Source organism: Jaculus jaculus, chromosome 11, assembly GCF_020740685.1.
Source record: "Jaculus jaculus isolate mJacJac1 chromosome 11, mJacJac1.mat.Y.cur, whole genome shotgun sequence".
In the NCBI taxonomy this organism is placed as follows: domain Eukaryota; kingdom Metazoa; phylum Chordata; class Mammalia; order Rodentia; family Dipodidae; genus Jaculus; species Jaculus jaculus.
In genome coordinates, this window is record NC_059112.1 from 40,027,571 (window position 1) to 40,042,861 (window position 15,291).

The following is a 15,291-nucleotide window of genomic DNA, read 5'->3' on the forward strand; positions in this document are numbered from 1 at the left end:
GAGTCTAAAGCAATAATTGTGGCAAGGTAGTAAGTTGAAGAGAAGGACACTTGGTTTTAAACTGGCCCTGTGCACACAGGTTTTGGGTTGGATGTTTAATCGGCTGCTTTTGAAAGAGGTAAGGACAATTGGTGAGCAGTTTTATTATGTTTTTAAAATAGTTAACCACAATATAACTAGCTTTGTTTGTACCAGCCAGGTTGTGTTGATGAGGTCTAGAGGCCTTCTGGTATAGGTGCCTAAAAACTTAAACTAGCTTTAATTATTATTATTACTCAATGTCAGGCTACATAAGTGAGAAGAGATAAAAAAGAATTGCCTGTAGCTACACTGCCTCGGTTTGTGACTTCATCACAGCTTCCCAGCTGACAGGCCAGAGCTGGCACTTGGGGCAAGAACCCTGTCAGGAAAACCTGGGCAGCTCAGGATGGTGCTTCAACTTTGTAGAAGGTTTCACCACATGCTGGGGAGGAGGTGGACATAGAAAGCAGACCACACTGCGATTTTCTCCTCAATTTTATTTTTAAATATGTTAATAGCTGTCTGACTTATTTCAGAGAAAACAAGCAAGTAAGGAAATGAAGTCACGGGGAGTCATCTTAAAGGTCCATGGTTTCTTCTTGGCTCTCAACAGCTCATTGATTGTCTGTCCTGATGCTTAAAATATCAGCGATGGCTCCACAAACCAACAGAGCTGAAAGGCTCAGACCAACCAGGGAACCAGAAGAGTCCTTCCCACCTGAAGGCCAGCAGAGAGCAAGGCAGATGGCCCAGTTCTACCCATCCCCCTACAGTCTATTTCATCGACAGGTCAGAATGGAAGCAGATGGTTTGCCAGAGGGCAATATATTGGCAGACAGTACCTTGCTTTTTAGGTAAGGAGACAGGCTGCTAGGAGTGAGGGTTTGGCATTGAGTGAATTAACCCTAGATGTTCCTCTCAGGGATGACCTTCTTTCTACATCCTTAGATTGAGAAAAGTATGAGTGAGGTGACCTAGAAGGGACAGATTAAACTGTGTTCTAGCACAGCTTCTTTCTTCTGTTGTTCTGTAGAGTATTGGTTTGCAAACCTCCAGGACAGGAATCACGAGCTGTAGATGTTTTTGACCTCTTGACCATCCCCAGGATGAGTACAGACATAAAACCAAGTGTGGGCTAGTAGGCTGGCTCCTTGTCATAGCAACCAGCCTGTCAATCTACTGGAGAAGCTTCTGTAGACAAGATCCCAACAGGTTGCAATGCCAGGCACTATTATGACTTTAAGCTCTGCCAGGGAAAGGTCATTCCATCCAGACTCCTCACTAAAGGTGCCACTATCATAGACACCAGCTATCTGTGCATAGCCAGCAAACCACCCCAAAACACAGTGACTTCAACTACCGTGTGTTCACTACAAGGGCCTGGGAAAGGCTCAGCTGGACAGCTCTTCAGCTAATTCAAATGGGCTCACCTGTGCACCTATGCTCCGCTGGAGGGAATGGCCTCACTTAGGCATGTAGCATAGTGCTCACTTATGCAATAACAGTTGGCTATTACTGGGAGTCCCATGATATCCTGCAAGCCATTCTAGACTTGTTGCCAAAGTAACGATCACAGGTTCCCAGGAGCAGTATGCAAGACTGAGCCTCACTACACAAATGCTTCATAAACTGATTATTATTATAATACATTTGAAAGCCAGAGCAACTCATGTGGTTGATCTCATAAATAATGGAACAAGAAGGGCCACCATCTTCTATAGTACTATGCCAACAAAAAGTCCAAGAACAGAGTTTAGTATTTCCCACTCCTGGATATGGTATTTCATTTTTAGGTTTATAGTATGCCTGGGACAAAGGCCTTTGTTGAGCCTTATAGCATCCATCTCACAGGATTGACCCAAGATCAACAGGGGCTAAAACTTCTAAGAGATGAGTGTACAGTTGTAAAATGGGTTCACCACTTGTGATGTTCTCTGCTTATCCACACAGGGAGTGCTTCTGCCAGTACTAAGAGCTTGCTATTGACCGTCCATGGGGGGAGGGGATTACATACCACTCATGTGAGGTTCACTTTCCCTTTGTAATTCTTAGGAAAGTCTCAGTTTGGTGGCAGTGTCTTTAGCACCTGACTCATGACATGTACTACACTCAGAAATTTTGGCTGTATTCAGAATTTAATAATGCCTTATTTTATTTTATTTTTATTTTTATTTTTTGGTCTTTTGAGGTAGGGTCTCACTCTATCCCAGACTGACCTGAACTCACTATATAGTCTCAGGGTAGCCTCAAACTCATGGCGATCCTCCTACCTCTGTCTCCCAAGTGCTGGGTTTAAAGGCATGTGCCACCATGCCCGGCTAATAATGCCTTATTTTAATGTTTGCATTTGCTTTCTGATAGATGTTTTTAAAAATAAGCAAACAGCATCTTAAAAGCAGTGTTAGTGGGCTGGAGAGATGGATCAGCAGTTAAGGCACTTGCCTGTGAAGTCTAAGGGCCCAGGTTTGATGCCCCGGAACTCATGTAAGCCAAATGTACAAGGTGATGCATGGGTCTGGAGTTCATTTCCAGTGGCTAGAGGCCCTGGTGCACCCATTCTCTCTCTAATAAACAAAAATTTAAAAACCTGTGTTAGTGTACAGTAATGGATATGCTCTGCACATCAAAATGTCCTCTGAATATTTATATTTATGCCCATGGAATAGTGCTGGTCTCACCTTGGGTTACAGAAGGGTCTTTTTTTGCAATCGTCAGTCATTACTAGTGGGGAGACTAAAAACTTGTAAGAATGCTGAGAATAAGTGATGGGTGGAGTGCCCAGTGCTAAATGAGATGTCTCTGTCACCCCTTCCAAGGCTTAGGGAACAATGTGGAAGAGGGGAGGAAAGAACAAAAGAGCCAGAAAATGGGTAAAAGAACTGTGGAGCACTGCTTCCCAGACGGAACATGGCCGTTGTTCATAACCTCACAGCGATGCAAGACCTGCACAATACTGGGCCCATCAAAATTCTGTCATGGGTGGTGGCATGAGACTCCTCTCCCCCATTCCTTTTTTTTTTTTTTTTTTGGTTTTTCGAGGTAGGGTCTCACTCTAGTCCAGGCTGACCTGGAATTCACTATGAAGTCCCAGGGTGGCCTCGAACTCACGGCGATCCTCCTACCTCTGCCTCCCGAGTGCTGGGATTAAAGGCATGTGCCACCATGCCCAGCTTCCCCCATTCCTTTTTGAGGAGTTTTTGGCAGTGGGTGGTTGTTGGGGAAACTGAAGACATTTTCTGTAGTGATGTAGTCACTAGTCAGTTGCAAGCGCTATGGTAAATAATCTTCCATCCAAACGCAGGCAGAGGCATACACCTATATACACATGGAAAAAAAGACATCAAAATAGAAGAGGGACTAAGAAGGAATTAGAGGTCAGTGGAAGGTGGGTGGGGGAACAAGAGAAGGTAATAGGATTATGATCAAAATACATTATGTGCATGTATAAAAATTGTCAATAACAATTCAAGAGGGCTGGAGAGATGGATTAGTGGTTAAGTGCTTGCCTATGAAGCCTAAGGACCCTGGTTCGAGGCTTGATTCCCCAGGACCCACGTTAGCCAGATGCACAAGGGAGAAGATGAATCTGGAGTTCGTTTGCAGTGGCTGGAAGCCCTGGTGCGCTCTGTGTCTTTCTGCCTCTTTCTCTGCCTGTTGCTCTCAAATAAGTAACTAAAAATAAACAAAAACAAAATTGTCAATAACAATTCAAGAGGCCTGGAGAGATGGCTAAGCCATTAAGGCGCTTGCCTGTAAAGCCTAAGCAAGGAGGTTCGATTCCTCAGTACCCAGGTGAAGCCAGATGCACTAGGTGGCTCGTGTGTTTACAGTGTGTTTGCAGAGGCTAGAGGGTCTGGTGTACCCATTCTCATCCCATAAATCAATTAGTCAATCTATGTATTATCTATCTATCTGTCTGTCTGTCTGTCTGTGTGTCTGTCTGTCTACCTACCTATCCATCCATCCATCCATCCATCCATCCATCCATCCATCCATCCATCCATCTATTCTATCTATCTTGCCTCTTTCTCTCTCATAAATATATACTCGTAAAAACTTTGAAAACAGAAGCGTTAGTGTACAGTAACACGAGGCTCATTCAAGAGCTATGTGTAGAGCATCTACTACGTGTAGGGATAGTATCAAACCTTCTCCTGGGCGCAACGGGTGTGGGGTGGAAGCCAGGCCCTGGTCAGCTCCCACTGTAGTGGTGGAGACCTGACCACTCCGGGGATGGCTGGATGCAAGGATAGGGTTCTTGGAGCGGGTACACCCACCTGCCCGCCAGGCAGCCTCCTTCCTGGCCCCCCCGGGGAACTGCAGGGAGGAGGGCGAGGGGTCGTGTGCCGGCTCAGAGGCCGGCCCTGGCCCCGACGAGGACGAGGCCGCGGGCCTGGAGTCCCGGGGGCGACGCGGTGGGCTGCGGGCCTGGGGCTGCGGCCTGGCCGCGGCTCCTCCTCCCGTTCCTCCCGCGGAGGCTGACGTGGAGGCGGCGGCGCGGCGGCTCCGAGGCGCGGGGCCCGCGGGGCGGTGCGGCGACACGAGCCGGCCGCAGCGGCGGGAGGAGGGCGCCCGCGACGCGGCCCGGAGCCAGAGGAGAAGGCCATGGACGGCGACCGGACCGAGAGCGACTGGCAGGGGCTGGTGAGCGAGGTGAGGCCGGGGCTGCGGCCGGGCGAGCGGGCCTCCGGGGAGCTGCGGCCGGGCCCGTGCGTCCCCGCGAGGCCGGGCCGGGCCGGACGCCCCCGGGGGCAACCTGCCTCCTTTCGGGTCTGCGGGGCGCCATCGTGTGTCCCGCTGCGTGGCGGGGGGCGGTGGTGCTTAGCCTCCGGGCTCGGCCTAGCAGACCCGGCAGCCTGGGATCCGGGAGGGAGGGACCCACGCCCCACCTGCTTGCATGGTCGCCACTGTTTTGGAGGCAAGCGATTGGATGACGCTGGTAGGGAGCCGCAGCGGCGTCGCCTTGGGGGAGGGGAAGGGCGACAGTCCCGGGTCCTGGGGTACCACCTGGGCCAGGTGGAGTTTACCAGCAGAGTGGTGGTCTGGGTGAGAGTCCACTGATTCACTGACTCAGTTCCCTCAACTCCTGTTTTCCTGTTCCTGCTGGGTGTGTAAGGTGGTGGGGACATTTCTCAAAGGAGTGTGACAGGTGCACAGGGATTCCATATGGGGAATGGCCCTGCCAAGCGAATTTCTCAGAAATGACCACGTGTGCGCTCCCAGACTCCCTAGGCTACTTCCTCATCAGTCCACCTGACTTTGTTAGCCCGGGAGAGGCTGTTCGTTTGCTTTAGTATTATAGTGTATTATGGTGTACGCAAATGACGTGAGCCCTGGGCCTCAGCCCCAAGTCAAGCCTCTCTCTCTCTCTTTTGGTCGGTAGAGACTGAACCAGTGTAGTGTTCAGCCCGGAGCTTTAGGTTTTGGTCGTTGACAGACTCTGAAAATATTAAGATAGTTGGGGGGTAAGTCTTGACTCATCCTGTTGCTTGAGGACCCAAGCCAGTGGGTTAAAGTCAGAGGAAATTGATGTCTGATGTAGATTCAACTAGGTCCTTCTCCCCAACAAATATATGTTCCCATTCTACCTCCTCCATACCTGTGAACAAGACTTTATTTGGAAGTAGGATCTTTATAGTTGTAATGGCTTATCCTAGAGGAAGTTGCTCAGGATGCAGTGACCTGATTGAGGCCTGGATGTGTGTAAGCTACCTGACGGACTAATCATGGGCAGGGACTACAGGGAGTGCTCAGCAAGTAACTGTTTTCATTTAGCCACATTCCCCTTATTTCAGTCCAGTGGCTCTAGGTCAAAGTTATGTTCCCCTCTGGTGCTTTTGCCCACCCATCCCCACCAGCCATTGCCACTTTGGGCAAATGAAGAACAGGTTGATGGGTTGCTCTTCGCTGCTCTGGGGATTCTCTATTAGTTATTTTTCCCATTGCTGTGACAAAACACCCGGCAAAAGCAACTTAAGGAAGGGAGGGTTTATTTCAGCTCATGGCTTCAGGAGTCATTCCGTCATGGTAGGTTAGGCGTGGCAGCAGGGGTTGAGGTGAGGCAGCCGATCACATTGCATGTGTAGTCTGGAAGCAGAGAGAGTTGAATGCCATTAGTCAGCTTTCTTATGTCTTTTTATTCAACATGTCCTCTGCCTATGGAAAGATGCTTCTGGAGTTGCTCTCTCAAGGCTGGGACAAAGCATCTGACCAAAGCAGCAGATGGGAGGACAGTTTTTATTTTAGCTTACAGTCTGCAGGGGAAGCTTCATGATGTCAGGGGAAAGCATGGCATGAGCAGAGGCTGGACATCACCTCTGCCAGCAGAAAGAGTGGGCCAAGTTCTGGCAAGAGGGAGCTGGCTCTAACACCCCCAAGGTTCCCCCTCCCAGATTGCCACCAGCTTGGGTCCAAGCATTCAGAACACATGACTTTATGGGGGATATATGATTCAAACTACCACATTCTGCCCATGACCCCCATAAATTCATGATCATCCGTGATGTAAAATTTAATGCATTCAGTTCAACTTTAAAAGTTCATAGTTTTTATCAATGCCAACACTGCTCAAACATGTCCATAGTCCAAGATCTCTTAACTATGAGCTGTAAAACCCAAAACACGTAATGACACAGAGTAAACATTCATGCTGCAAAAGGTGGCATTGCAAGGAAAGACTGAGCCAAAATACAAGATCTAAAACAAACATGGTAAACAACAAATCCTGAAGTTTTGTGTCCATCTGGGATTGCAATTCCACCTCTCCAGCTGGGTAGCCCACAGACCAGGGAAAAGTGTACCAAGCCAGTAGCTTATCTTGGCAGCTGTTCTATAGTCCTGGCATCTCAAAATTCCTGGGCTCTCTACAACCCATGCTTCATTCTCATGGCTCTATCATAGGACCTCCATGCAGGGACTCCAGTAGCCCTGTCTCAGTGGCCATTGCCAAAACATAAACTATCTTGCACATCCAATAACCCTTCCTTTCCTGCATTTGTTATACTCCTATAGTACATAGTGGACTACCAAATGTGTTAATCCAGAGGGGAATCAAACTGACTTGAAGAACAAGAAAACTCCTTCATCATTCAGGCCCTCTACTTTCAAGAGTCAGCATTCTTCCTGCTGTTCCAATGCAGAACAGCTGGCCCAATCTCAATGGTGGTAATCTCTCAAACAACTGTAGCTGAACAGGTACTGTTGTTTCCAGATTGAAGCTTTCATTTCTTTTTCTGCCATATCCTGCTGCTCACACCAGTCCATGTCTTCTAAAACTTAACCCTGCTCAAGTTCTCAGGACATGGGAAGAACACAGCTAGCTTCTCACACAAACTGCCTCTAATCCAGTCCAGACAAAGCTCTTTCTTCCTCTTATGAACCAAACCTCACAGTTCCTTCTGTATTTAGGCCTTTCAACTCTCACAAGACTCCATAATGATGTACTTATAGCACTGCAAAGCATCTCTTAGTTTTAAAGTTTCAAAATCCTTCCATATTTCCCCCTACAAATCAGTTCCAAAAGGTCCAAAGCCATGTAGTCACGTTTCTAGTAGCAATAACCTCACTCCTCTGGTATTTTCTGTGGCAGTTACCCTCTCTTGCTGGGATAAAGTACCCAATCAAAAGCAACTAATGAGAGGAAAGTTTTTATTTTAGCTTATAGTCTCAAGGGGAAGCTTCATGATGACAGGGAAAAGCATGGTATGAGCAGAGGCTGGATGTCACCTCCGCCACAGCAGGTAGAAACTAGCAGCAGGAGACTGAGCCAAGTTCTGTCAAGGGGGAGTTGACTATAACACCCCTAAGCCTTCCTCCCCAGAATCACACCTCCTCCAACAAGGCTCCACCTTCCAAATTTCTACCAGCTTGGAACAAAGCATTCAGAACACATGAGTTTATGGGAGACATCTGATTTGAACCACCACAGATACTGTCCCCATTCATGGTGGGTCTTCCAACCTCAGTTAAACTCTGGAAACAGCCCCACAGACATGCCTGTGGTGAGTGTTGCTGCCACCTTTGTATCCCAGCCCTTGGGGAAGTGAAGACACACACACACACACACACACACACACACACACACAGAAGGATGCAGAATAGGAGCTTTTCTCCAATGAAGATAGACGGTTATCTCTCTGCATCACTTCTGGTCATATCCCATTGGTCTGAGCATGGTTACATAGCCACTCCTAGCTTCTATGTAATCATGAGCTATATATTCCAAGCTTGTATTTGGGAAGATTCTACTAAAAAGTGAGATGGGTATGTAGTATGGAAGGAAAATTCATCAAGAAAGAAATGGATAAACTAATTTTTATCAAAATTAGAAGTTACATGTTTATGAAAGGCTCCCTTAAAAATGGAAAAGAAAGACCTGGGCGTGGTGGTGCATGCCTTTAATCCCAGCACATGGGAGGATTGCTGTGAGTTCAAGGCCAGCCTGAGACTATAGAGTGAATTCCACATCATTCTGAGCTAGAGTGAGACCCTGCCTCAAGAAACAAACAAAACAAAAAGGTAAAGAAAGGATAAGCCATGGCTTCGGAGAAGGTGTGTGCCGATACAGCATGCATACAGTCTATCCAATTTGTATAAGGAAAGAACTCTTTAATTTTTCATTTTTGTTTATTTATTTGAGAGTGACAGACAGAGAGAGAAAGAGGCAGATAGAGATAGAGAGAGAGCTAGAAAGAGAGAGAATGGGCATGCCAGGGCCTCCAGCCACTGCAAACAAACTCCAGACACGTGTGTTCCCTTGTGCATCTGGCTAATGTGGGGCCTGAGGAATCGAACCTTGAACCAGGGTCCTTAGGCTTCACAGGCAAACACTTAACTGCTAAGCCATCTCTCCAGCCCAGAACTCTTTAATTAAAAAAAAGAATTAGAGAGAGAGAGAATTGGCACGCAGGGCCTTAGTCACTGCCATCAAACTCTAGATGCTTGCACCACTTAGTGGGCATATACAACCTTGTAATTGCCTCATCTTTCTGCATCTGGCTTACATGGGATCTGGAGAGTTGAACATGGGTTCTTAGGCTTCTCAGGCAAGTGCCTTAACCACTAAGCTATCTCTCCAGCCCATAAAGAACTCTTAGACTCAGTCATCAGACAGTGAGCAATCTAATTTTTCCGATGGGCATGTCAAGTGGACGCTACAGTGAAGAGGGGGTATAGAAGGCAAGTCTGCGCCTTCACAGTTCAGCACGGAGCAGTCACTGGGCAATGGAAGCTGGAGCCACAGGGAAGAAGAAATCTACACAGCTCTTAGATCAGAAACCAGCAAGCAAACCAGTGAAGAAGTGCTCGGGAGGAGCACCAATGGAAGTCTCCACTGATGGAGGAAGTGGAACATGGTGGTCACTTTTGAAAACAGTTGGACTGGGATTTTTATAAATGCAAACATATATTTAATAGAACAATCAGCCGCTTGGATGTAGCTCAGTGCATATGACTTGCCTAGCATGTGCAAGAACCTGCATTCTGTCCCCAGCACTGAAAAATAAAACAAAACCCAGCAGTCTTGATCCCAGATAACCCCGTGGTAAGCGAAGATTGCATCCACACGAATCCCTGGAAACCTCACTGCAGTGGACTCATAACTACTGAAAACCAAACCGTCCCGGTGCCTGCCCGTGGTGAGTGGATAAGCTGGCACCGCTCTGCAGCGGCATCTGCTCGGTGTTACTAAGGTTGACAAATAGCAGTGCCATGCTCGAACGTGGATGAACCTTAAAGGTGTGTTAACTGAGACGTCAGAGTCTCCGATGTACCTATTGAGAAACTTCCAGCCTTATGCTTTTCTTCCCTTACAGGAAGAGCTCAATCCTTTCTCTCCTTCAAACAGCATGTGACCAGGTGACTGTATTTTGAGGGATACAGGCTACAGAGGGCAGGGCCCAGACTGCTTTCACAGTTGTGATGAGTAGCTGTTCTGCATAGATGTATTAATGCTGTCATGTCTTCCAAACACATCTTCATTAAGGTTTGGCTGATACACAGTCCCCCGCTCTTGTTCAGTGTCTACAGTTGATGAGTTGGGACTTGAACATGCACTCAGCCATCACCGAGATCAAGGTGTACAGAAATTCTTGCAAAGTCAGTCAAAACTAAAGGGACAGAAACAAATAAACAAACAAACAAACAAACAAACAAACAAACCCCACCACATCAGTGACTGCTGAGCTCTTGGGTGGGGTGAGGGAAATGGCTCCAGAGGAACGTGAGAGAACTGTCCTGAGCAGTACACATAGTCCGTGTCTTCATTATGGCGTTGGTTACCCTACTCTGAGCTCATTATAATTTGGAGAACTTTACACCTAAAAATGGCGAGTTTTTCCCTAAGTAAATATTCCAATAAGCCTATTTATTGTTAAAAGTGAGGTGAAGGGCTGGAGAGATGGCTTAGCGGTTAAGCGCTTGCCTGTGAAGCCTAAGGACCCCGGTTCGAGGCTTGGTTCCCCAGGTCCCACGTTAGCCAGATGCACAAGGGGGTGCACGCGTCTGGAGTTCGTTTGCAGAGGCTGGAAGCCCTGGTGCGCCCATTCTCTCTCTCTCCCTCTATCTGTCTTTCTCTCTGTGTCTGTCGCTCTCAAATAAATAAATAAAATGCTTTAAAAAAAAAAAAGTGAGGTGAAGCTGGGTGTGGTGGTGCACGCCTTTAATCCCAGCACTCGGGAGGCAGAGGTAGGAGGATCACTGTGAGTTCGAGGCCACCCTGAGACTACATAGTGAATTCCAGGTCAGCCTGGACTAGAGTGAGACCCTACCTCAAAAAACCAAAGGGAGAAAAAAAAAGTAAGGTGAGCTGAGGAGATCGTTCAGTCAGTAAAGTGCTTGCCTCACAAGCATGGGGACCTGGGTTCAATGCCCAGCTTCTTCATAAGTGCTGGGTGTGGTGGTATGCACCTGTAATTCTAGCACTGGAGAGGAAGAGAGAGGTGGCTCCCTGGAGCATGCTGGCTAGCCTGTCTAGCCTAACTGGTGATCTCTGGGCTAGTGAAAGACCGTGTCAGACAGAAGGTGAATGGTATACACACACACACTCATTCTCACACAAAAAAGAGACAATTGATAGTCAAGATAGCCATTGCCCTGAAAGCCTTACCCTGTATCCTTTCAGTTCTTCACTTCCCAGATTTGCATCTGACCCAGCCATGCCTGGTTCCCTCCGCAGTCCTTACTTCTCCTTCCCAGGCTGACAGGGCTGGGCTCAGTGTTCCTTCTTGGAGGCTAATACACACGCCTTCCTTTGTACTCTGGTTCTGCCTTACCCTTAACCTAGGCTACATTTCCTTTTCTTTTTCTTGGTGGTGGGGGTCACAAAGGGTAGATGCTTTCAAGAGGACAAGGCTTCCAACCTGGAAAGGGCAGTCATTTTATTACTGTGTTCTGCTGGGCTCTCCTTTCTTCAGGACATCAGGGCAAAACAACAGCAAAAATGTCTGGCTTCTTAAAAAGGGACAAGAAGGGCTGGGGAGATGGCTGCTTGGGGAAAAGCACTTGCTGCATAAGGGTGGTGACCAGAGTGGATCCCTGAACTGATGTAAACTTGTATATATTAGCACTAGTTTCTGTAACCCTAGCACGTCCCAGGCGAGGTGGTAGGCAGAGACAGGAAAGTACCTGGAAGCTTGTTGGCAACCAGCAGTGGTAAATAGGGGGAGACTGTCTCAAACAAGGTGGAAGGAGAGGACCGACACCCGTAGGTTGTCTTCTGACCTTCACATGTGCACTGTGGCACGTGGGTGTACTCATACACCTGCTCATATGCACACACACAAAGACATAAAAACTAGAGAGGAATACATGTGGAGACATAGGGCAGTGGCTATAGGATGTAGAGGTGAGGTGGGAAGATGGGCTATCAGTTAACATTTCAAAGCATTAATTCCTGACAGCAGATAGTTTTATTTCATGAAGTTACTGTGTACCACAGTATGTTGTCAAGGCTTTGAGCAGTGAGAAGACTGCTTAGAGGAAGTGGAACATGAACTGAGCTCCTTTCCCTTGACCAAGAGGGAAAAGAAGATCATGCCCAGTGGTCGCATGAGCCCTGGGAGGCAAGAGTCCAGACAAGGGTAGAAACTACTGAGTTTAAGAACAGCAGAAATTCTGGTTGGATAGCCAAGGGAGATCATGTAGCAAATGGCTTCCCAGGCCAGACAGCAGGGTGTGACCTCGTGTAGCTGGACCAGAGAGACAGCGAGTGCTTTTTCACCTATAGTCAGGTCGAGGAAAGTACTGGGGGTAGGTTTGTTTCCATCCAACTCAGTAGCCACAGAGCTTCTCTTGCGTGCAGGGCATGGTGCTGGGAGATGCAGATGTGCAAACATTATGGTGACTTTGCCAGGAGACTGGGAGAGACAGGTTAGGTTGGGCTTCCAATCATCTACTGTCCTGCACACATTCATGTTACCTTAAATACCACGTTCCAATGTGTCAACAATTTCTTGAAATTTTCATAGTTATAGAACAAAAGAAAGTCATAAGCCAAGGTGCTCTTCAAATATTGGCGGAAACATCAGGTAGGTGGGTCATAACAAAGTAAGGATGGCATTCTTTGCCGTATGTTTGGTGGAAGCTCATAGTCTGTTAGTACATTCCATAAAGGAATGTAAAAACCTGATAGTCACAGGGTGTCAGGCCAGACAGAGACGTAGGCAATACATGGCTGTTAAAGGGACTAAGTAAAGATAGCACAAAGTCAGGCGGCTGCGACTCTGTGGCATCCTATCTCCACAATCATAGAAGTTCTAATAAGACAGGCAGCCTTGCTTGAAGTAGATGCAACTGCTTTTGGGGAACTTTAGTTCACAGTGTCAGAGTTTGAAAGAATGAAAAAGCTACGGAGATACAGATAGAGAAAGCGGGGTGGGGGTGCTGTGGGGACATTTCAAAGGAAGACGCCAGCTGTGTCATAGCGAGATGGAAAGGATAGAGTAGGATGCGTCCAAGGTGGCCCTGGGGGTGGCTGGAGAGTGGTGGTCCCGGAGACTGGGTGACAGGACATTCTGTCTTCAACTCTGCATTGTTCCCAGCTGGCTGAGAGTATATGAATTCTTGCGAGGAGAGCTCAGTGTTCACAGGACGTTTTTGATGAGCAGCTATCTTCATAGTGGCAGGCTAATTTCAGAGTAAGTTTATTAAAATTAGCATGTTGGGGGGAAGTGAGTACAACTGCTATTTTTAACTAATGGTATTCATGTTCTCTCTGTGTGGGAAAATTCACATATGTGCTTCTAAATTTGACAATTTCTACTCTTATTGTGTTAAAAATTAACTTAGTGAGTTTCACATTGAATAAAATACGTTGGCTGAAGATGAGGGCTGTGGCTAGTGCTCGAATGAAATGACCAGAGTGAATGGCATCTCTTACTACTTGCTTTTCCATCAGTGAAACCAAATGGGACACTGTGTGGCTTTTATTCTGGGACTATGTGAAAAAATGTCTATTTGTTCCAGGCAGGGGGCTCAGGGCACTGACCACAGGCCACAGGAGTGATTCTACCCAAGTCCACCATGGTGAACCCATAACTTTTGCAGTGTTCCTTACAAGAGCATGGGGTCATCAGAAAGACCACCCAAGCATAGGTGACAGTTCTTGATAACTGCATTCCTAGAGTCCCCTGCCCGGCATGCAGACAGCTCCAGCAGAGTCTACGGTCCTTTGACCTTGGGGAGGTGTCTCTCAAGTCTTGTAACTCTCTGGACTTCTGAGCCTTGTGTTTCCTGAGCTCCCTGAGTTTTAGGAGCCTTCTTTCTCTAGGAAGGAGTTTTCATTTGGAGGAAATAGCTACATGACAGGGATTTGGGCACCTCATGGCGGGAGCTTGGCTGAGTGGAGAGTGTGCCCTTCCTGGTTCTCGGGCAAAATGGCAGCAGAGGTAGCGGTACACGGCTCCCAGGGAACACAGACTGCTATGGTTTGGATATGAAGTCCCTGCCAAGAGCTCCTGTGTGCAAGGTTTTGTCCCAGCTGGTGGATCTAATCACTGAGAGAAAATCAGGTCGTGAAGGCTCTGATCTCACCCACAGATGGATCCACTGGTAGATGCAGAATTTGATACTGACAGGTGATGAAAACTAGAAGGTGGGACCTGACTGGAGGAAGTAAGTCACCAGAGGTATGCCTTGGAAGGATGTATCTTGGCATCTCTCAGTTAAGACAAAATGAGATGATATATAAAATTGTCTCTTAAAGCCCTGGCCATTTACAGAGGGCTTATCTCTCAGGCTGTGGGAAAATCTTCCCCAGGGCCTTCTGAAACACCTCTGCCAAGGGAGCTGATGCGTCAGCTGCTGCTGTCAGCCTGATGCCATTGAAAATTCATCGTGATGGGGTGTAGACTGACATGCCTGCTTGCTCCGCCGTCTGCAGACCTGCTGCCGGGGCAATATAGGAGGTGGCGGGGATGGGACTCCCTTTGTCTCGCCAGTTCCAATTTGGTTTATAATTGGCTCCAGCTTGGTGAGTGTGCTGGGGTCAGCCTGTGACCTTTCGCCCCTTCCCCGCAGCCCCAGCTTCACCAGTCCTTGCAGTGGGCTGTGGCTTCTCAATCCAGCTGGGCAACTTCCAGTTCTGTGGCCTCGTCTGAGATTCCATAGTCACCTTGCAGCTTTGTGCTCGTCTCGGTGTCCCCGACATCATCTCCTCTCATGGGCAAATGATTCTGCCCTTCCCCATTTTGAGCCCCCTCCTGTCTCCAGAGCGTCTGCTGACCACTCTTGTTTTCTTCATAGAGGATTTGAATCAGCCTGTTTTCACATCAGTGTCAGGGCTGAGGAAAAGAGAAAGCGAAACGCTTTCTCACAAAGTGTTGGCAGTTCCCTCCCTTCAGGAGGTGGTATTGTAGGAACTGACCAGGCTTCCTGCCTCCTGAATCTCTTTCCACATGGCAGTCATGATGCCAGATCAAGTGCCTGAAAGCAGACTTCTGAACGTCAGTCTTCCTTGCTGAAAACCCTCCCTAGCACCTGCCACTGAAGGTGTCTCTCTTACTTTGATTCAAACCAAGCATTCCAGATTTTTCTTGCATTTCTCTTTGCACATAGCTCACGCTCCTAGCAAAACAGACTGTTTCCAGTTCTTCTTGAAGACCATGTGTACGTGCACCTGGCCTTTGCTCACACTGTGCCTCCTGCACAGAGTTCTTTTGTTTGTTTTTGAGGCAGGGTTTCACTCTAGTTCAGGCTGACCTGGCTGTCACGCTGTAGTCCCAGGCTAGCCTTGAACTCACAGCAGTCTTCCTACCTCCACTTGCCAAGTACTGG

At 47.8% G+C, this 15,291-nt stretch overlaps 1 protein-coding gene across 1 annotated transcript in view; it reads left to right on the forward strand.

Moving 5' to 3' along the window:
* The first annotated feature begins 4,626 nt into the window (after nt 1-4,626).
* The window catches only part of Ccdc149 (coiled-coil domain containing 149), a 98,389-nt gene continuing 87,724 nt past the window's right edge, over nt 4,627-15,291 (forward strand). The window contains exon 1 of the mRNA XM_045161253.1: nt 4,627-4,674. Coding sequence (XP_045017188.1) covers nt 4,627-4,674 — 48 coding nt within the window. The remainder of the gene's footprint in view (nt 4,675-15,291) is intronic.